Raw genomic sequence first — 23638 nt, 5'->3', positions numbered from 1 at the left:
AATTTCCCAAAAATGTTAAACTGACAGATCTGTAGTAACTTATTTCCTCTCTAGTTTCATATTTTTGAACTGAAGAGTTGTTGTCATCACTTCTCCAGTCTGGAGTAATTATCATTGTGTCTGTCAAATGATGGTCTCATAATTAATCCTAATAGTTTCATGTATTCATTTGTTGGCTCTTTTAATATAACTGGATATATGCACTGTATTGTATCTGGAGCCTTAATTTATTTTCAACTCAGGTAGCTTCTCCAACAGTATCTTCTTAGTGACTGCAAATCACTTATTTCACTGGCTTGCCATCCCTTTTTGGGCTGCTGTTTACAATTTTCTGTGTTGTATATAGGATGCAAATAGCCAGCAGTTAATAAATACCTATCTGGGAACTTTTTTCTCTTTGCTTTTACTGGATTGTTGGTTTGTTGGTTGGTTAGATCTTGATTTCTGTTTTTTTTTCCTTTTATATGCAGCACAAAAGAAAAAAAAAAAAAAAAAACTGCTAGCAGCCTGTGGATGGGGGGGGGGGGGAATACCCTTCATTTAGAAGTCAATAGTTAATTATTGATGTGGTTTCTGTTATTTAAAGCCATTCATGATACTAATGAAGAGTGATAATGTATATTACCATGTAGTTGATTCTATTGCAAAGTTTTAGACAGTACCCTGCACTTAGGCTGTACCGTGCACTTAGCAATAGAATTGAAATAATTCATTATCATCTCTAAATTCACGGTGCTCTCCTTGGGTATTTAAAACAATTTGGAAGTTATGGACCTCTGTAGCATCATGCTGAAGGAAATGAATATTACCACATTATTAATTCTATCAATCCTTCCTTGGTCCCTAAGGCTTATCACAAACATTATTCCAGGTATGAAAGGTAGGACTGTTGCTGGAGTTTAGGATGCTAAAAGAGCTGATATTAAGGTCACATTTGTCAGTCAAGTGGGATGAATTTCAGTGAAGTCTGGTCATTCTACCTAAACAGAATTCTCTGCTTGCACCTCCATGATGGTGGACAGTTAGTAATCCTGGGTAAATTCTGTGTGCAAGGTCTGAAACAGTGCACCTATGTATATTGGAGGTGATAAACATTGTGAACTAATGCAAACAGGGGTTGAAGTGTGGGATCCACATCATACAGAAGAATGACTGACCCCTCTATGTGACTACTGAAGTCTAAAATATTGATGAAGCTGATATTCTGGTCACATTTTGTGATGGCAGTGTGAATTCAGCATTTCTCCAGTATTGTAGTCACTTGCAGTGGCATCATCCATTATTTTTTAATTGGAAAAGTCTAGCAGTAAAAGAATTCTTTTTGGCTTGGTGTTCATGTAAAAAGTGTCTCTTCCTATATTAAATTTTCCAGCGGGAAAATGAGGCAGGGAAGCAGAATTATATGGCAACTGCCAGTAGAAAAAATTAAACTACCCATGTCATCCCCCTAATAATTATTATTAATGCGATAGCAGTTACATCCACCTCATCCATCCCCTTTCATAATTATTATATGGTTGGTTGAGGTGAAAACAAATTATAATTTGTGAATGAGGTGTGAGAAATAGGCAAATTATAAATTTGTCTACTTCTTCCTTCAATTTATTTAACCTACTCACTTTCATGACACAGTTGGAAGTTTTGTTCCAGCATTCAATCAATAGCTGTGAGAAAATTTGCTGAAAGCAAATTTTCTCACAGTAAAAAAATTCTTTCAGCAAATTTTTTCTCACAGTAAAAAAATTCTGAAAAGAATGGTCATAAGATAGCTGTGAGAAAATGTGCTTTCATCAAATTTTCTCACAGCTATTGATTGAATGCTGGAACAAAACTTCCATAAAGAATGGTCAGAACTTCCATTAAAAGAATGGTCATAAGATAGCTGTGAGAAAATTTGCTTTCAGCAAATTTTCTCACAGCTATCTTATGATCATTCTTTTTCAATTTAAATTTATGCCTTATGTGTGTCACCTGAGCAGGAATTAGGATGTCATTGACATTTAATTTGCTCAATCCATTTATGGTCTTAAACACTTAAATCAGATCTCCTCACACAGGGTCCTAGTTTTCAGTTGCCACAATTTACAGAACTGAAGACTTTTATGGTAAGAGTCCCATGAAAAACTTTTTTTTTTTAAATGAAAATTCCAACCATGAGAGAAATTTGAACCTATAGTACTTAGTACCATGTATGATACTTGTTGATATTAGATTTTCAGGAAATATGTGTGAGGAGAGGTTGTTCCAGGAAAAATATTATTATTTTAACTAGAGTTAAAATAATAATTGAGGAAGAAGAAAAGTTTGCTTTGAGAATTTGAACTTCAACAGTAAAAGGATGGAGATTGGTTGCAGCACATGTTCGGACTGATTTGGAAGAGAGAGTGGTAATTATAGAAGCCAACTCACAACAACAGTGCCCAAAGAATTATATATAGATAAGGCATGCAGCAGAAACAGAACATCTGTGAGACAGAGAATGGAGAGAATTTGTTAGAGATGGATCATTAATTAACCAAACTGTCCTCTTTTGAATGGAATCTAGAATCCGAGAGAGGTTTTGGGGGCTCTACCCCAGATGTGGAAATAATATTCCTTGGGAGGGTAGATTTTAGATTTGTCCAGAGTGGGTAGTTGTTTAGAAGAAAAGTAATGCTGAGAGAAAAACAGCAAACCCAGTTTTTTATATGCAGAGGATGCAATATTTGTGATGTGCGTATGCCAAGAAAGATTAGAAGTCAGGGTAATCCACAATAGAGATATGCTGTTTTGTCTAGAAATCAGAATGTTATCAAAGATAAGTACAGGAGTAGAAGAATCCTTTTTGTTAGAAATAAGACAGGACTGAATTTTAGAAAGATTGAAATCAACTAAGTTATCTTTGCCCCTCTGGAGAATTACTTGGAGATCAACATTTAAGAAATTGGTGGTAGATATTCGAGAAGTTGCATCTGTTTGTGCAGGGCAAGGTTTCTCAAACTGGAAGGTGGAATGCAGTGTGCTATCGTGAGAAAAACTATGGATATGATTTCCAGTCAGTGGAAGAAGGCCATTAATATACAAGAGGAAAAGAGTAGGAGAAAGAACTTCACTAATGCTGGTGTTCCTTGGGGAAACCAGCATTAGTGGAGAAATTAGAAGACAGAGAGCAGTCTACCATCACTCACAGTGAGTGACCAGAGAGAAAACTGGATGTTTAGTTACCAAAACCAGTGCTTTTTTTGGGATGGTACATAATGGTACGGCGTACTGGCACCTTTGTTAACAGTGACGTGTGACATTTGGATGCAATGCACTTCGAAATTTGTAATACTGTATTCCGTAAATTTTTTCACATGTTTGCCTACTATTCAAATAAGCTTAAAATTATTTAACTAAATTTGCATTTTTTACTGTCTATTGTTAAGATATTTACTATATAAAAGTGTATAACCATTTTTATAATTCTAAATTAGTCAGTCGGACCTCTGTTTAACGAAGTCCTTTTATAGTGAATTATTTTGAATTCCCCTTGGAAGTTACATTTAAAATAGTTTCCGTTGAGCGAAGAAAATTTTCATGTAGCAAATGGAGAGAATTAACTCGGTACGCACTGTTCGCATTTCTGGCCTTCAGGCAATTTAGGCAATTAGTGCTGCTGCATGAATTAAGAGAGCTAAAGGGATTACCATTCTACAACTTGGTGGTACCCGGTAAAACCTATCCGACTACCTGTCCCACATACGGAGAAGTCGCGCTGGTCAAGAGTGAGCAGTTCAAGGTGTATTCCCAATGGGCTCTGGCCCACCTTATACTGCAGCGGTGTCCAACCTTTTCCTGTACAGTGGCCATATTCAAAGTTAGATTTCTTTAGTGTGTTACATTTTCCATATCTTGTTGCATGTAAAATTAAAATTGAAAATATTCGTAACTTTTATTAAGTACAATACACAATTACACTACAAATAATTTTTACTTATGTTATTATTTTTTACTTATTTTACTCATATTTTACTTATTTTTTTATATATATGAATAATAAATTTATGCTTAATAAACTGTGTTAATATACTTAATTTGTTGTTCTTATTCTAAAAATATTACTATTAAAGTAACAGTATCAGGAAAAAAAAATTTTAGAGTACTTTTCATATCCTTTTAATTTTTAGTTTTTCCTGATAGCAAAGAATCAGTACTGGCACCTATTTTTTTTTTTCAAAAAAAGCACTGCGTAAAACAGTTGGCAAACCATAAGATGGAACCTTATTTATAGGACCTTTTTGTCAAACACAATCAAAAGCCTTTGGAATGTCAAAAACAACTGCTTCAAGTTTCACTAAACTTTTCCACTGAATTTGTCTTTAGATGTATAACATAAGCCAGTATTTCACAGTGGATCGACACTGATGGAATCTATTCTGGCAATCATTGATCATATGAAAGGTTTCTAGAAACCTGGTTAGTTGATAGCCAAACCATTACTTTAGAAAGAATAAAAGTGCAATGAAATGACAAGTTTCCAAGCAGAGGGGAAAGCACAGATGGAATAAGAAAGTCTGAAAAGTTGACACAGAACATGAATAAGCTCAGAATTATAGGTTTTGAAAACAAGTGGAGAAATACCATCAGGACCTGGTGCTTCCTTGGCATCAAGACTTCAAAATGCTTCTGATATCCATTTGGCAGAAGACTGGAGTCAGGATTGAATGGGGTGTACTTTGAATGGTAGTAGGTGGTTAACCAAGATCATCAATGCTAGCAGGTCAGCTAGCTTTGACTAGTTAGCTGAGGTGTCAATGGAACTGTTTGGATTGACAGAGATGGGCAAAAGTTGTGGCTATTAGTTTTGACAACAGACCAGAATGCTAGACTACCATTTGGACAAGAAGCAAGTTTTCTACTCTTACCCTGTTCAAAATCTAGTTTGGACAGATTAATTAATAACAGATTAATAATAATTGTTATGAGCTTTGGTCTAGGCAGAAAATGAACCTGGAGATTTGGATGCCAGCCAGTTGCGATATGCAATATTATTATCTTGAACATCCTTAGCACATTCATTGGAAAACCAAGGTTTAAATAAAGAATGAGATTTTAAGGTAGAATGTGGAATAAAGTATTTCATCCCTACAAGAATAATTTCACTGACATGATCTGAGCCAATGTTGACATCAGAAGATTTAAAACAGTAATCCAACCAAGGAAAAAATGAAAATAAATCTCACAAGTCATCAAGACCTGCCGTGGAGCCTTTCTCTCATGGCATCAAAGCTGCTCAAAACTCTTCTGATATCCTGTTGATGTAAGACCGCAGGTAGAAGACTATATTGCATTCTTGTAATGCGAAACAACACAAAGTTGAGAATAGCCAAGAGAGAGAGAGAAAGGCTCCATGGGAGAAGAGAGACCATCACCAAGTTGTGATCTGAGGTGCCTAGAGGACCACTCAACTTGACCGTGCACTTAGAAGGGTTGTTTGTGAGAAAAAGATCAAGCATATTGGCTGCATGGTTAGGATTGTGTGGCATTCAGGTAGGTAATGAACAATCTGTGCAAGGTCATTAGTAATTGCAAAAGCCTCAGCATCTTGGCCAGCTGTTTCCGTGTGACTAGAAAATGGAAGCCTGCTGGAGTTGTGAACATTAAAAATCACCAAGGAAGATTACCTCACTGTTAGGAAAGTTGGAATGGAGAAAGTCAAGTTTCAAAAGGAAAAACTCAGAGTTCCAAGTAATTAATGAAGTTGGGAGAACAATAGAGACAGCAGCCTAAAGAATTTGACAGAATTGGGTAGAGAGATTTTAAGCCACAAAAGATCAAAAAGAGAGATTCCAAATTACTGTCTCTGACAGAAAATATCAGAGTGGAAATATGCACAAGTATCATACTGCAAATGATTAGGACAACTGAGTGAGCAGTGGTTGAATCAACTGATAATTGGGATTTTGTCTGAAAAAGCATGTGGGGCCTGGCAGACTGTAAGTGGAAATGGACATCATTGAGATTGTAATTGAGACCACAGATATTTGTGAAATGAACAAAGAAGTGTTTGGGAGGTTTAGATCTTTTTTCAGATAAGTTTGTTCTATTAGTTTGAATATTTGTGATGTATTTTTATTAATAAGAAAATGTTGGGAGGACGTTGTTTGAAGTGATTAAATTTTTAGATATGGCATACATATGGCAAGAATATACTTAGCTCCTTGACATAACATGACCTCAACAATGCACCCCCCAACCCCCACATACACACTACTTGAATTTCCTCTAATTACTATCTAGCAGAGCAGAGGCAGTGAGATTATATACTAGCTAATCCAGAAGCCACCTAGAGAGATACCAGTAGGTTCGGTCCAGTGGATTATACAGCAGCCAGCTTGTGAACACTGTTCTAGAGCTGTATCTGCAAAATATAAAGAGCATTGAATTCACCACGATGCCCATCTTACAGTTGAAAGACATCAATCATATTATTATTGTTATTTGGTTTTTTTAGGAGCATTAGCAACTAAGGCCATATTGCTCTGGGGATATGCGGTGGTCAATCCCTGACCTTTCTGCATCCTCCGTATTTAGTGGTCATGGGCTCGAACCCCAGTCTAATCAAGAAGCATGTGCTACGCATTGCTGCTCCTGCCCACCTGGCTATGGAGATGCCACATCAATCATACTGCATGATGGTAGATATGGGGGCATTACCAGAGATTTTCTCTAGAGACTAAAAATGGGTTCTACCACTTCAAGCCTCCAATAAGCAAAGTGGCGTTATTGCACCAGTTGATGAGAGTCATCCTTTTGTATCCTTGACTAATCCTTTTGTTCTTCTCTGCACCCAATTCAAGTTTCACATCATCCTTCCAAAAATGAGGTCTACAGACCTCTAAGTAGTACTCAACATGTGGCCTGACCATTAACTTATACAACTGGATAATCATCTCCTTGTCCCGGTTGTCAAAATTTCCGTATGTCATCGATGCTATGAGCTGTCTTAGTGCTTTATCTGTGCTGCTCAGAAAACTTCATGTCGAATTGTACAAATACTTCGTGCTCTTTTTGTTTCTTCACAACCTTAAGTGTAGTCCAACTCTGTTGGTACATTTGTTTGGGGATTACTGCTTCTCATATGCATTACCTTGGATTTTTCAATGTTAAATCTCAATTTCTACATCTCAGCCCATCTGGCTAATTTTTCTTGATCTTGTCACAGCAGTGTACCCTAATTTCTGTCATTAACTACCCTACCAGCCTTGGTATCATCAGCAACCTTCGACGTTAAACCTGATATGTCAATATTGTTAATGAATATTGAAAACAATAAAGCATCCAGCACTGAACCTGAGGGACTCTGCTAATAATATTAGTATATGAAGTGTAGTGCTTGTTACTAACCACTCTCTGCCTTCTGCCACTCAACCATCCCTTTTTCCATTGTAATGACTTGCTCCTAATTCTACACTGCTCCTGTGACTACTATACAAATTTGTATAGTAGTCATTCATGTGGAATAGTATCAAACATTTTACTGAAATCTGTATGATGTCAAATTTATTTTTTGTATCTATTTATTTTTTTCCTATATCATAAGTAGCCAGTCAGATTGACTAGACAAGATCTTTCCTTAATGAACATGCACTGTGATTGCTGCTGAATACAGTGCAGTTTCTTGTATTCTGTGTATCTTGTAAACTCCTCTGACCATTTGGTCGTCCCGGAGTATAAACAGAAAATTTATTTATATATAACTGCATTCCTGTTAAGGTGATCCTGCAGTACTTCTTTGATCATTGACTCCATTATTTTCCTTGGAACAGAAGTCAAACTTACAGATCTGTAAATACTCACTTCTCAGTTTGATCCCTATTTATGAATAGCAGAGACCTTTGCACATTAACAGTTTATGGGGATTTCCTCTGAATCCATGGATGCTCTCATAATATGGTTAAAGGCTTATTTACCTCTTTTGCTGCTGCTGCTGCTGCTGCTGCTTTTAATATAATTAGATAGATTCCATCAGCCTCTGATGCCTTATTTACTTTTAGCCTCAACGGTTTCTCTTCCACTTTTCTCTCAATTCTCACAAAATCATTTAGCTCCCAGTTTTAGGTTTATTTACTTCTGGTATGTTCATCTCCTAAACACTTCTTCATACATGAATGCAGATGCAAAATACTTATTCAGTTTGTCAGCAGCCAGAATAGGATCATCTAGGTATGCCATTCATATCTGGCGAGTCAACATGATTAATTTCTTTCTTTCTAGTGTAAACATAATCAAAGAATCCTTTGCAACTTTTCTTCATATTCCTAGAAAAAGATTTCTCGTAATCTGTCTTAGCCTACTTAAACACTTTGTGACTTGATTGCAGACTAGATTGTGTTTACTGTAGATTTGTGTTTACTGTAGATTTATGTATCCTGTAATAATTTTTAATCATCCAATGCATTTTTCTTCTCTGTTACTAGTTCTCATAACTTTGTTTGTTATCCATTTAAATTGAAACCTTTAACAGTATCTTTTAGTTAGTATAAAAAGTTTGGTAGCTTCTACAGTTATGTTCCTGAATGCTTCCCATTTAGAATTTGCAGTTAAGAATTTGCAATTAAGGCTATCAACTTCCACAACAAAGGATGGAAGTCTGTTCCACCAACCAACTACCCACTGGCTAAAGACAAATTTCTGCACATCTATCCTACGTCTGTCTTTCCTCAATTTGAATTTATGCCCTCTCAGGTGATTATTCTGAACAAGAGGAAGAATTCCATCGGCTTTGAGCATGCTCAAACCATTCAAGGCTTTATACACCTCATTCAGATCACCTCGCAGGTGCCTAGTCTCCAGACACTGTAATTTGCAAAACTTAAGCCTTTCTTCATAAGAGCAATCCTTTGTTCCATTCACTAATCTTGTTGTCCTTCTCTGTACTAGTTCCAGCAGCTCTACATCCTTCCTGAAATGAGGCCTCCAGACCTGTATGCAGTACTCAAGGTGTGGCCTGATCATTGCCTTATACAAGGGAATAATCACCTCCTTATCCCTGCTAGAAAAATTCCTGTATATCATTGACAAGACACCATGAGCTACTCTTGCAGCCCTTCTGCACTGCTCAGAAAACTTCATATCTGCCTGCACAATTACCCCCAGGTCCTTTTCATTCTCTACCACTGTCAGTGTAGTACCACAGAGTTGATACGTTTCTCTGGGGTTACTGTTTCCCATATGTAGTTCTTTACATTTGTTAATGTTAAACTTCATTTGCCACCTCTCAGCCCATCTTCTCAACCTTTCCAGATCCTGTTGCAGCAGCATAGCATCAGTAGTGTCCTTAACAACCCTGCCAACCTTTGTATCTTCTGCAAACGTGGACATTAAGCTTGATATACCATCATCAATATCATTTATAAATACAGTTTTCCTGGTTGCTGTGTGTTCCAATAGAAGCAGTGCAAGAATCAAGTTCACCTCTGCTTATGGCTGCTCTAAAATTATTATTTATTCTGTCTATTCTTCTTCCCTTCCTCTTCAGGTTAGCAGTTTTCTAGTACACATAACACTGCTTCAATAACATCAGCAAATATTCTTGCGGCCATTCTATTTAATTGTATCTCATCCCTGTGGAAACAGCCACTTCTGTTAATAAGTGCAGACCAAGCTGAAAAAGATTACCCCATGAGTCTTGAACAGTCTCTCCAGGGCTGAATTGATTGACAAGGCTCTCATTGCGTATCCCCTCCTATTGTGTCTGGGCTAAATTGTTTTAGTTTCCCTTCAGTTTTTGCCCAATTGATATCTCAAGATTTGGCTATTTTCCTTATCCAAAACCGTTATTTGGACATACCTGTTTTTGAAAAAGAAAATTTGGTGTTTCTTATGATATTTATTTATTCTTATTATGAAATATAGTGTCTGAATAAAGAATGAAATTATTAATTGCTTTATTTTTAATATTTTTTAAATTTTTAACCAAAAAATTAAATGTTGCACATCACCCATCATGCTCTTGGATATTTCTTTCCAGGAAACCCCTAGAGAGTTAATAAGCATGGTTACTTTGATCAGAAGTATTTAATTTCTTAGTTTTAAAAAAGATTATAAGTGGATGTAATATGCAGTTTATGCCATGTAAACAAAAATGAGAAATATTTTTAAATGATTTATTTGACTACAGCATGGTTGTCATTTTTCAGTGAAATGGATGTGCATGATAATTTTGAATTCTGAATCAAGAGATAGCTCCTTATTAAATTTTGTTTCAGTTTTAAAACTAATTTTAAAATAGTTTTTTTTATTTTCAGGAGAAAGAAGCATTGTTAGCAGTTAAAACTAATTTGATTTCCCAACTTCATGTCTTGTATCAAATTATGGCACCTTTAGAAGCATTAGAAACTGGTGTTCAAGAAATTTCTAATTGGTTAGATGAGGCAGAGGGAGTAATTGCATCTTATGGAATTCCAAGTAGTCTTCAACAGATTCAAGCACAACAGGAAAAACATAAGGTAAGGTATATAATTTCACTGTTTTTTGAATGAATATCTCACTTGCAACCATGAGTGTCATCTTAAAGTTTGAAATTAAACCAGACTTAAAAACAATTAATTTTAATATCATAATTTCTTGGATATTCCCTCCCCCCCATCCAAAATCCTTCTTCAGCTAGTACAAATGAAAGATTAAATAATAATAAAAACAACTGCTGCATATCTAAAATATTAACCACAAATGAAATGCAGGGCGAAATAAGTATATCATCAAGAACATTATTGTTCTTGATATATATATATATATATATATTTCTGTTCAGTCCTAGCTTTTTCACACAAAAATTTGCACTCGGCTTTTACTGAGTAGTGACTTTGTATCAAATTTTGTTTCAAATTAGGGAATGCGCAACAGAAGCCCATGAATATTAATGTCTTCTTCCAAGGTTATTTGAGAAGACATTCTGTTTTGTTACACATAGTTTTCAGGATGTTTAGACAGAAGCCTTGAAACTCTTATATTTGTAAGAATTTAGCATAAACACAAGTTATACAAAAATAATATTAACCCATTATTCAAAAAATTACAATTAGTGAGAAAAAACTCTTATTAACTGAAGCACATAAGATTGCATATAAATTTGATTGAAGTGAACTGGTGTAAATATTTGAATGATTTAGAGTTGTGGTGAGTCACATGATTGTGAGTAGATATCACTCTTGTGAATGGGTCACATGTTCAGTGCAGTCAAGTATGAAATATACTGAAAATATGTCTAATAAGTTAATCAGTAATAATTATAGGAAAATATTTTTAATAAGAGTAAAAATTAAAATAACTCAGTACATGAGCCCAAGCAGTTGATTGCTGCAGTTCTACACTAAATGGCTTAGTTGTACCCAGCACTATTATTTTCAGCACTGTGTGGATCACCATGAAGAAAAGAGAACCAGTAATGTGTTACTTAAGCAAGCAAGGGGGGGAGGGAGAAATAAATATAGCACAGTTCAGATCATTGCTGCATAGTATAATTGTATGACCAACGGTATTTGACAGCCCTCCACGAATATTGTGTACTGTACCAGAAGTGCCACCTCCATGCATGCATACATGTCAGCTGAGACATACCAATATAATCATGTGGATTTGCCTGTTCAGCAGCAGAACATTGGAGGCTGGTAGGGGTTGTGGAGCTTAGACTTTCAATATGGGATGGTGGTTGGATTTCACATTAGTAACCTTTCTGTGTGTGGAACTGTGACTTGTCTGTACCTTCCAGAATTGTGACGGATCTTATTTAAACATGGATATTATTTAGATATTCTCACATACTCATGGAACATGTTTGAAGAATCATAACGAGGCCAATTTGTGCCTCACATGTATTTTCTATGGAAAGAATCATGGAGCAGATCCAAGAGGCTTCAGAAATATTGGAGCACTGGAATAGGAAGGGAGGAGCTACATAGCCTTGGGTTCAAGGTCAGGGCAGCTATGTATAAATCTAATATCATGGCCATCAGTGTGAAATGTTACTCAGAGTGGTGTCATCCCTGATACTTATGAACTTTAAAACAATGGCAGAATGCACTATGGAATGGCAAGTTTCACTACACCACATTTTGTTCCATTGGGTGTGTTTGTTTGTACCCTTGTTGTTGGAGTGTATTATCTCAATGAAGTTTGGTGGAACTGGTCACTAATGGATAGGGCTTTTTCAGGTGCATTGGACTTGTTCCGTTGGTAGTGACAAAACTGCCAACACTTGGATGTTTTGGACATTTATACATTACTCTTACTATTCCAACAATGCTCCATGTCATATAGTGAGATTCCTATAGAATTGGTTTGTGAGCAGTGATGTTGAAAAGTTGTACTGGTCAACTGTTTTGAACTGCTGTGGAATGAATCGGAACATCAGATTGGCTACAGCCAATACAACTGTTTTTCAAACAGGTTTTGATATTTACTTTGGTAGAAATCAAGATAAATTGTGGCTGGGATCTGTTGGAAATTTGCACAAAAAAAAAGTGACCAGTTGGTTTGAGGCTGTCATTCAGGCTTTTGAGTTAAAAGCACCTTCTGGACACTACCCATGTGTGTGTCCAAATACTTTTGGGCATATAGTGTATATTATAGTAGTGTCAGCTATGCTTAGGTTGTGGTAGTTACTGTGGTCATGTTAAAAAGTATAGCTCATTTATCATTTGCTTAAATCAGAAGTTCCTAAACTTTTATACTTTGTGCTCATGTTTAAAATATTTTGTATTAAAATATTTCATGTTCATAGAATGGAATGAAACTCAGTTTCATTCCATCCTGTGATGTTGTTGTTGTTATTTGGTTTTTAGGAGCATTAGCAACTAAGGCCATATTGCTCCGGGGATATGCGGTGGTCATTTCCTGACCTTTCCGCATCCTCCGTATTTGGTGGTCATGGGCTCGAACCCCAGTCTGATCAAGAAGCGTGTACACACTGCTGCTCCTGCCACCTGGCTACGGCAGTGCCCTCCATCCTGTGAACACGAAGTATCGAAAAGTTTCCTTCTAACTTAAGGAGGAAGAAATATGTCTTCACGTATTTTTTATTTAGTTGTTCTTTCTACTATGAGCAAATTTGACATGATGGTTGTGCCACAGTTGATAGTTTTGGAGTGGGTTTGGGACCTCAATGGTGATTCCTATGACATCAATTTAACAACCTGGTTGTTAAATTGATGTCATAGCTATCATATGGTACGCATTAAAATGTAGTTTATTAAATTTATTGTATTTTAATTAATCTAAATGGTGGACTAGGAGAGTTGGATAAGAAGCCTTCCTATAAAGAGATCAAGGTAATCCCTGTATTATTTATTAAAATATTTCATGTTTTAATAAATGCTTTAATAAATGTTTTAATAAAGGCTTTCTGTTATACCTTCTTTTATATAGTATATGTTATTCTGTCTTCTCTTATATGGTTTATCTTTTTCTGTTTTATTCAGTATCTAAAGTTTAACTTCATTATGTTAGTTGATAACTAACACGCTGCCCCATTAATCACAAATCATCAGGGCTGCATTGATCTAGACCGTTCACTCTCTGATAAGAGACCAGTAAATCGTTAAGGGGGCTATCTTAAAGAATGAATCACATTTTAAGCAAATAGCTGAATAGCCTTACAGTGATGCTGTTTGTTTAAAAGTGCATTTTGAGGTGACTTGTGGATTATGGGATTGGTTTGATTATGAGTAGCAAACATTAACAGTACTTACTGTAAAACTCTCAGCATTTACAGTACTTATTTATGATAATTGAAAGTCTGTTAACTACCAAATATATAGAACCACAAGATAGTTTCAGTTTACTGAATAGTGTCTGGTGTTTTGAACATACCCACCATAAATGTGAAGGTTTCTACACCACACACGTGGAGAAATCGTTAAACCTATAGGAAAAATAGTGTTTGGTTGGTTCAAACATTTTTTTTAAATGTTTGAACCAACATTTACAGTAAATTATACAGTAAAATGATATAAAATATCATTTTACTGTATAATTATGTAATGTTCAATAAAATATTTTCACTGAGAATGTCATAGTGGGAGGTTTAGGCTCCATCTGAATGACATCATTTCATGACTGTTGGTCAGTGATTCAAATTTGCTGTTATATTCATTTTTTTGAAACACAAAACTTACAATATATGAGCTTTCAAACTTTGTAAGATAAATAATTTTAAATATCAGTCTTTCTTTGAGTTATTAATCATTATTGCTTGAGACAGCTAATAAAGAGATACATTTTGTATTTCAGACATTTTTTTCCCAATCTCAACATTATAAGGCACTTTTAGACAGCAAGAACAAGATATATAAAACACTTCTAGAACATGCATCCAATATTCCTGATTTTCTTTCCAGCAGCCTACAAATAAGAATGAATGTATTAAACACAAGGTTTGAAGTAAGTAATTTATGGACTACATATTTTATTATTATTATGTCTTTCTATCAAGAGTTGCAAGGTGATTTAAAAAAAAATCTGTGCCATGTCATTGATTTCTTATACTGTGTATTTGTGAACTTAAGATATTCTCTAGTCTTTGCATTTTCATAAAGCAATTTGGCTATATAAAACTGATTGCAGTACAGTTGTTTGTTTCTTTATGGGCTTTACGGCACAAGGGCAGCAAGGCCATAATGCACCTATGAAGAACAGTTTATCCAATAAAATAATACATGGCTTTTGAGTACTCATTTCTTTTTTCTTTTTTTTTATGCGAAAGGTATGGTACTTAGTACAATGCATAGGTTGAAGGTTGAGAAAATGAAAAGATATTTCTTTATATTACACTTGAACTTCTGTAGATTATAATTGTCAGGATATACATATGAAGGAAGATTGTTCCAGAGAACAGAAGTTGAATGAATAGATGATGAAGAAGAAAAGTTGGTTCTGTGTGTTTCAAATTGGGCAGTAAAAGGATATTGACTGGTGTGACATGCATTTGGACTGCTTTGGAAGAGAGAGTGGGAATTAAAGAAGCCAATTCAGAAGAAGAATGCCCATGGAAGTATCTATAGAAAAGGCATGAAGAAGAAACAGAATGTCTATGAGACAGAGACTCTGTTAGAGATGAGTCATTCATTAACCTAACTGCACTCTTTTGAATGTATGGAATCTAGAAGCCTGAGAGAAGATTTGGGGCACCACCAAAGAGGTGGGAACAATATTCCATGCTAGGGCAGGTTTACGATTTGTACAGAGTGAACAGCTGTTTGGAAGAAAAGTAACGCTGAGAGAGAAAGAGAAAACATTGCTTTTTAGATGCAGATGAAGCAATATTTGTAAATTTGCTTATGCTGGGAGAGATTAGAAGTCAGGGTAATCCCAACAGAGATATATGATCTTGCCTAGAAATTGGAGGTGTCATCAAAGATAAGCATAGGATCAGAAGAATCCTTTTTATTAGAAATAAGACAGAATGAGGTATAGAAAGATTGAAATCAACTAAGTTATCTTTGCCCTACTTGAGAATTACCTGGAGATCAGCATTTTGAGGAATTGGTAGTGGATATTTGAGAAGTTGAAGCTGTGTGTGTGTGCGTGTGTGTGTGTGTGTGTGTGTGTGTGTGTGTGTGTGTGTGTGTGTGTGTGTGTGTGTGTGTGTGTGTGTGTGTGTGTGTGTGTGTGTGTGTGTGTGCGCGCATGCGCACGCGCACGGTTGTGTGCGTGCATGCAGGGCAAGGTTTCTCAAACTGGAAGGTGGAATGAAATGTGCTATCATCAGCAAAACTATGGATAGGATTTCCACTCAATGGAAGAAGGTCATTAATATACAAAAGGAAAATAGTGGGAGAAAGAACTGAACCGTGTGGAACACCAGCATTAGTGGAAAAGTTAGAAGACAGAGAGCCATCTACCATCACATGCAATGAGAGGTCATAGAGAAAACGATACCCAATTACAAAAAACAGTTGCAAACCATAAGATGGAAGCTAGTTTATTTAGAAGACCATTATGCCAAACACAATCAAAAGCCTTTGAAATGTCAAGAGCAACTACTTGAGTTTAACCAAACTTTTCCATTGAATTTCTTCATAGATGGATAACATAAGCCAGAATATCACCAGTGGATCAACACTGACAGAATCTATTTTAGTGATCATTTATCAGATGGAAGTTTTCTAGATAGTTTAAGAGTTGTCAATTATTTGATTTCTCTATAATTTTAGAAAGATTAGAATTAAGTGCAATGGGATGATAATTGTATGGGAGGGATTTGTCACCCTTTCTTAGGAACTGGCTGGATATAAGCAAATTTCCAATCAAAAGGAAAAACACATTTGGAATAAGAAAGTGAAAAAATGTGACACAGAACAGGAGTAAGTTGAGGAGCACAGATTTTGAGAACAAATGGAGATATACCATCAAGACTGATCAAAATCCTTCTGATATCATTTTGAAAGAAGACCACAGTAAGAATTGAATAGAGTATCTGGGAATGGTGGGAGGTGGTTTACCAAGATCATCAGTAAATGGGTTGGACAAAAAATAGGCTGCTAGCAGGTCAGCTTCATTTTTGGCTGAAGTGACAATAGAACCATCTGATTTTGACAGAGATAGGAACAGAGATTGGCAAAAGTTGCAGCCAGTGGCTTTCACAAGAGACCAGAATGCTCAGCTATCATTTGGACAAGAAGCAAGTTTTCCACTTTTAGTCTCTTTGAAATCTAGTTTGAACTGATTAATAACTGGGTTTGTATTAATAAATGATTAATAAATGATTAATAATTAATAAATGATTAATAAATGGGTTTGTTAAGGGCAGGTCTTGTCTGACCAATTTGATTGGATACTATGATGTAGTCACAAAAGAACTGGATGCAGGGAATAACTTTGATATTATATATTTGGATCTTAGAAAGGCTTTTGATACTGTTGCGCATGGAAGACTGCTGCACAAATTGGAGAAGTGTGGCATTCGAGGCAAATTGCTGCTATGGATAAAGGGATGGTTGAGTGGCAGAAGACAGAGAGTGGTAATCAATGGACACTGCTCAACGTGGACTAATGTTATTAGTGGAGTTCCTCAGGGTTCAGTGTTGGGTCCATTGTTGTTTTCTGTATTTATAAATGATATTGATGATGGTGTATCAGGCTTAATGTCCAAGTTTGCAGACGATACAAAGGTTGGCAGGGTTGTTAAGGACACTACTGATACTATGCTGCTGCAACAGGATCTGGAAAGGTTGAGCAGATGGGCTGAGAGGTGGCAAATGAAGTTTAACATTGACAAATGTAAAGTACTACATATGGGAAACAGTAACCCCAGATCAACGTATCAACTCTGTGGTACTACGCTGACAGTGGTAGAGAATGAAAAGGACCTGGGGGTAATTGTGCAGGCAGATATGAAGTTCTCTGAGCAGTGCAGACGAGCTGCAAGAGTAGCTCATGGTGTCTTGTCAATGATATACAGGAATTTTTCTAGCAGGGACAGGGATGTGATTATTCCCTTGTATAAGGCATTGGTCAGGCCACACCTTGAGTACTGTATACAGGTCTGGAGGCCTCATTTCAAGAAGGATGTAGAGCTGCTGGAACGAGTACAGAGAAGGGCATGTGGACATGTGGACATGTGTTTTTGTAATGGGCGGCACCTAGAACGTCAGTTCATCTCCGCCTCGTATCTCTGTGAAGAACAGTACCACTGTAGAAGGGCCAGAAATAAGTAGTGTATGTTTGTGTGTATTATGTGTGTGTTCTGTTGTTGTGTCTGACCGCTTGGCTACCCAGAATCATCAGTCACCTGGACAGATGATTCTGGGTACTCGTCCACACCACGGGAAGGTGGGCCAGTCTCAATGGAGCTCGCACTGTCTCAATTCGAGACTCTGACCCACCTGATGTTGGCAAAAGATGGGCCAGATTCCTCTGGGGGCCCACTCCAGAGGAGAGAAAAAAAAAAAAAAAAAAAAAAAAGGATTTCCCGTGGTGTTAAAAAAAAAAAAAATAAATAAATAAATAAATAAATAAAATAAAATAAAATAAATAATAAACAAATAAATAAAAAGTAAATGAATAAATAAATAAATAGAAAATAAATGAATAAACTAATAAAAAAAAAATAAATAAATAAATAAAAATAAAAATAAATAAATAAAAAATAAATAAAAATAAATATAAAAAAAAAAAAAATTTGGGAATGTTGCTCCCTATTGAGTAGCTTCACCAGACAAAGAAGTAGAATTATTCGTAGACGTATAACAAATTCTTCTTCTTGTGAAAACATCGGATGCAAACTGCTGAAGAGCAACATAAGAATTCTTGTCTCCCACCAGCAAAGTTTCATGCCCATGAGAGAGTGTAGAAACTGACGAACGAAGAACATCTCTAAAGTCATTATACAGCGGACATTCAAATAAAATGTGGCTCCAATTTTCATTTTCCCCGCATTGACAAGCTTCCGTCCTAGAAAGACCAAAACGACATAGTTTTTCGTTAAGAGATCCATGTCCCGTTAAGAGGAAGGATGTATATAAATCCAAAGAGAACCAGACAGGTTTCTGCTTTACACAAAAGGTCACCTCAGGGAAAAAAGTCCTAGTAACAGATCCGACAGATGACGTATCCCAGCGTGTCTGCCATAGATTTATCATTTCATTCCACAAACGATTACGTTCTTGCTTAATATCTGAATTAATGTTCAGAACCAAACCCATAAATTCAGTTGATAGTTGGTTTTTTAACCTATAACAAAGACCTCTGTAAGCAACGTGAAGGTCCAATGGCAATACACCTGCAAGAACCTGCAGTGCAGAAGTTGAAACAGTACGACAAGCTCTTAACATACATAATAATATTGTGCGTTGCAGTAGCCAACTTCAATTGAAATTTAACAGTTCTAAGCCTGTGAAACCATACACCTGCCGCATAAGTAGCCATAGGAAGGAATACGGCATTATAATAAATTCTCATGGTACGTCTAGAAAGTCCCCAGTCTGAACGAGAAATTTTTACAATAGCACCAGTGAATCTTCTGATCTTTGTTGTTACATTATTTAAATGAGAGACAAAATTAAGCTTTGAGTCGATTGTAATCCCAAGTAATTTAGTTTCAGAGACAAGTGGAATCCTGTTATTATTAATCTTCACTAAAGGGGGTCGTTGAGGGTTTAAATGTGATCCAAAGATCATCATTTTAGTCTTAGACAAACTTATTGTCAATTTATTATCCACTGTCCATTGAAATAAATTTTGTAAGACATCATTGGCATTACTTTCGATAGCAGATCTAGATGAACCATGAATTAAGATAGTGAGATCGTCGGCATAAGCGATGATTTTAGTGCTACTGAAACAACGGGAAATCCAATCCTGTAATACCATATTCCATATAAGAGGCCCTAAGATAGATCCCTGGGGACATCCTCGTGAGACTTCTCTAGACACCTCCTGAAATTTAGATTTCACTAAAATGTGACGATTACTGAAATAGCTTGCGAACAGATGGTACAGTTGCTGAGAGCATCCAGCTGATCGTAACCGTTCGAGAGCACTCTGCCACCATAGAGAATCAAATGCGCCCTCGAAATCAACAAAGGTAGCTAACGTGTACTTTGATGTTGAATTCTCAATGCTGCGAGCAAATTCAACAAGTGCATCTTCACAAGACTTCCCTACACAGAACCCGTATTGATTAGAGGACACCATATTTTTCGACTGAAGAAGATCAGTAACACGCAGAGTCATTAGGCGCTCTAGCAACTTCCCAAGATTTGGCAAAAGTGCAATAGGCCTATAAGATCTAGGATTTAATGCTGGTTTATCTGGTTTTTTAATCAGTTTTAAAAGCGCAATTTTCCACATATCAGGAAAGAGACCTTCTTGAAGACATTTATTAAAAAGTAAAAGCAGTACTTGTGGACGCAATTTGAAAAATCGCAAAATAAATGTATTTTCAACCAGATCTATCCCTGGACATTTCTTAATATTAATCTTTTTAGCAACAGAGGTTAACTCATCAATGGTAAATTCTTCTGTCTGAATATTGGTGGTATAAAGCGAATTTGCAACTCGAATATTTGAATGTACAACAGAATCAGTAGTTAGATCATCCACCGGGAATAGTCTGTCAAGAATAACATTAACTGTATTTATCCAATCAGTAGTCTCCAGGAAATCTTCTTTCACAGTACCGTATACGTCTAAAGAGTGAATCTTATTACGAGCTATCTTATAAATAAGACCCCAAGGATTATCATTACCAGCACTGTGAACAAACTCCTTCCATGTTTCCCGTTTACGTGTGGCTATAGCCTTTACATAACGTTGTTTGAGTAAAATGTATTGAGAGTAAAAATAAGCTACTTCATCAGAATGCCAATCCCTACGTCGACGCTGATATTTTCGACGGGCTTGATGTACCTTTTTCCTTAAAGAAGACAATTCTGAGGTCCACCAGGAACAGGTCTTTAAACTAATCTTTTTCTTGCTGGCCGATTTGTAAGAGGCCTTAAGTAATGACTGGCGTAATAAGGCAGCAATTCCAGCAGCCGTAAAAGAGTGAAGAGACGAAAAGTCTTGTTCAGGGAAATCTGCAGAAATGGATGAGTCAAATAATTCCCAGTTTATATGATTTATAGAAAATCTGACTAAAGCTGGCTGTAGTAAAAATTGATCTCCAGGTTTAGAAAAATCAGTAACAACAAAAAATAGAACCCGATGATCACTTGTTGTCCAATCAGTAATCACCATCCAATCACGAACAATTGCTTTAAAATTAAAATTAGTTAATGTCACATCAATATTTGATTCTCCAACAGAGCTGGAAAAGGTTGTTACTTCTTGAGGTAGGTTTATTACATTTAAGCTGTTATTAATAATAAATTCCTCCAACATATGACCACGACGATCACTTCCATTACTGAACCAGAGTGGAGATTTAGCATTTACGTCAGAAGTTATTAAGACATTCTGTGGACCCAAGAAATTTAAAGTTGTTTCTAGATAATTCAGGGATAAATTAAAATCTTCTGAGGGAGGGCAATATAGAGAAATTAAATAAAAATTCAAATTCAAATATGTAACCAAAATACAAGTAGCCGTTCTATTGCATAAACCATTGATTATAGTGATATCAAGCTGACTATTTAACACCACAATACATGTTTTAAGTTCCTCAGAGACCGGTTGAATTATACGGGCAGTGAGTGGAAATCCCGTTACCTTTGGAGTATATGCAGGTTGCACTTTAACAGTATAAGGCTCTTGAATTGCAATAATATCAATAGCATTTTGCTCAGCAGACACTCGAATTTCGTCCGATACTGCTCTAGAACGCTGACCGTTAATTTGCATAATCCTAATACCAGCAAGCAAAGACACAGGAGAATCAGCAAGAACATTATTATCTCCAATAACAGCTCCATCTCCGGGAATAAAACTTCTATTGGTATTATTATAACTATTATTCATTGGCGGTCCTTAATCATGCCGTCTGTAATGCCCGTAAGTACTCGGGACACGTGCCGTCCCTAACCGAGTGCTGATATTCCTTCCTACGTCTCTTACAGTTGATACAACTAGGTGGCTCTTCCTTAAATGGACACTCATTAAATACGTGCCCACTTCGAGCACAATGTCCACAAGACGGGGACTCATGCGAACAATATTGGGTAGTATGTCCATACCCAAGACACAGAAAACATTTAGTGACTATCGTATAAGGACGGTGCTTATGAGAACTCCAAGTCAAAAACAACCTGTCCAGGGAGGACACATATTTATAAATTTTAGGTGAGAAGCTAACAACCCAATGAACTAGCGATGACGACCTGGCCTGAGTAGTAAAACGAAAAACTGTTTGTTGCTTCACTTCTTCTAATGTGAAACCGTAATCTATCAAGTTCTTGTTATAAAGATTATCCACAATATCGTCCTTTGAAAGATCCCGTGGGACGTCATAAATTATGACTGATGGATTACCTTTACGAGGAACGCCAGTGATCACTCCAGCTTCGGAAAACGCCGCCGTTGAAGTTAAGCAGTCCAAATCTGATTTCGTAGCTGTTTCCACAACCACTCCTCGATTGCGAACAAGTCGCAAAGATTTCACTTTTACATTCTTCAAATCATTTTTAAGAGTTGTTGTAACTACATTTTTCACATCAGAACTTGTTTTCAGGTCACTGTTATCTGAAGCTCTAATTATTAGAACATTATTAGAATTATTAGATGATTTAATAAGATCACTAGAAGAAACACCCTTCTCAATAGTAGCCTTCACAGTATCAGCATAGGTACGCACAGGCTCTTGTGTATGTAACCTATCCGTCAGGAACTCATCTGTATCTACACCTGACTTTGGTTCATCCTGTTGAATGTGTTTGCCGGAGACCACAGATAAAGTTTGTAACACTGTTTGTAGCAATTGGGCTCTTTTATCAATTTCCTCATTAATGGCTTTTAATCTCTCATTTTCTATCAATAGTGCAGTTGTTACAGTCTCCAAATTACACCATTTATCCATAATGATATCCCCATTTTTTTTAGTCACCTTATTAGCCTCTCCGAAAAGAAAACTTGTGATATCTTTTCGCATTTTAGAAATAACCGAATATACAGAGGACGCATCTTGAATATTATCACACTCCTCAGTTATTCTACTCGCATAATTTTCACATTCATCAGTCATTGTACTTGAATCTGTATTCAAAATAGGGGTGGGAATAGACCCAATCCCCTCCACTTCAAATAACTCACCACCTGTGCTCTGCTCTCGTATTAACTGAGCCGCGGGTCTTAACTGCTCGTGACCAATACTTTTGGAATATACAAACTCACCTAACCTTCGTATATCGCCATGAGATTGAGGAATTTTAGGTGGGAGTAGGGGTGAAGTATCCTCTCCCTCCCCGCTGGATCTGTCTAAAGATCGTTTACCATTAGGATTTCTATCTTCCATAATTCTTTGATATCAAAAACTCACAAATAGATTAATATTAGTAGTATTAAATAAGCAACTTCCAACTATATTAGTAAAAACAACTACAGTATTTCAATAATTCTAACTTCTAAATCCTGTGTTCTTGAACAATACCTTTTAGGTTCAACGCAAAAAAGGAAAACTGATTTACGTTTCCCGCCAAAACTAGATCCGCCGACGACGATCTTTACCACATGGCAGCCATATTGGCTCTGCCGATGTGGTAAACCACACTCACTTAATCAGATAGCTGTCTTTGTATCACAAAGCTAAGTAATATTTCACCTTGAAACTGTTAATAACACCTAAAGAAATACTTCCACAGTCAGATCACAATAAACCAAAGATACGATCGACAATGCAGGAGCTAGCAGCAAAACAACCACATGCTCACAATACTCTCGACAATAGCCTACAGAGAAGGGCAACAAGATTACAGAGAAGGGCAACAAGATTAGTGAATGGAACAAAGGGTTGCTCTTACGAAGAAAGGCTTAAGTTTTGCAAATTATAGAGCCTGGAGACTAGGCATCGCCGAGGTGATCTGATAGAGGTGTACAAGGCTTTGAATGGCTTGAGCATGCTCAATGCCGATGGAATTCTTCCTCTTGCTCAGAATAATCACCTGAGAGGGCATAAATTCAAATTGAGGAAGGACGGATGTCGGATAGATGTGCGGAAATTCGCCTTTAGCCAGCTGGCAGTTGG

General features: G+C 36.5%; 1 protein-coding gene across 1 annotated transcript in view; it reads left to right on the top strand.

The window, feature by feature from the left end:
• LOC150084857 (muscle-specific protein 300 kDa-like) overlaps positions 1–23638 on the top strand; it is a 437962-nt gene that overhangs the window by 290317 nt on the left and 124007 nt on the right. The window contains exons 17-18 of the mRNA XM_090376370.1: positions 10272–10472; positions 14254–14403. Coding sequence (XP_090232496.1) covers positions 10272–10472; positions 14254–14403 — 351 coding nt within the window. The remainder of the gene's footprint in view (positions 1–10271; positions 10473–14253; positions 14404–23638) is intronic.

The sequence above is a fragment of the Mastigoproctus giganteus genome, chromosome 6 (genome assembly GCF_048544385.1).
Source record: "Mastigoproctus giganteus isolate SK-2022 chromosome 6, ASM4854438v1, whole genome shotgun sequence".
Classification (NCBI taxonomy): domain Eukaryota; kingdom Metazoa; phylum Arthropoda; class Arachnida; order Uropygi; family Thelyphonidae; genus Mastigoproctus; species Mastigoproctus giganteus.
Note: the sequence above shows the minus strand (reverse complement) of the source record. Positions and strands in the feature narration are given on the sequence as shown.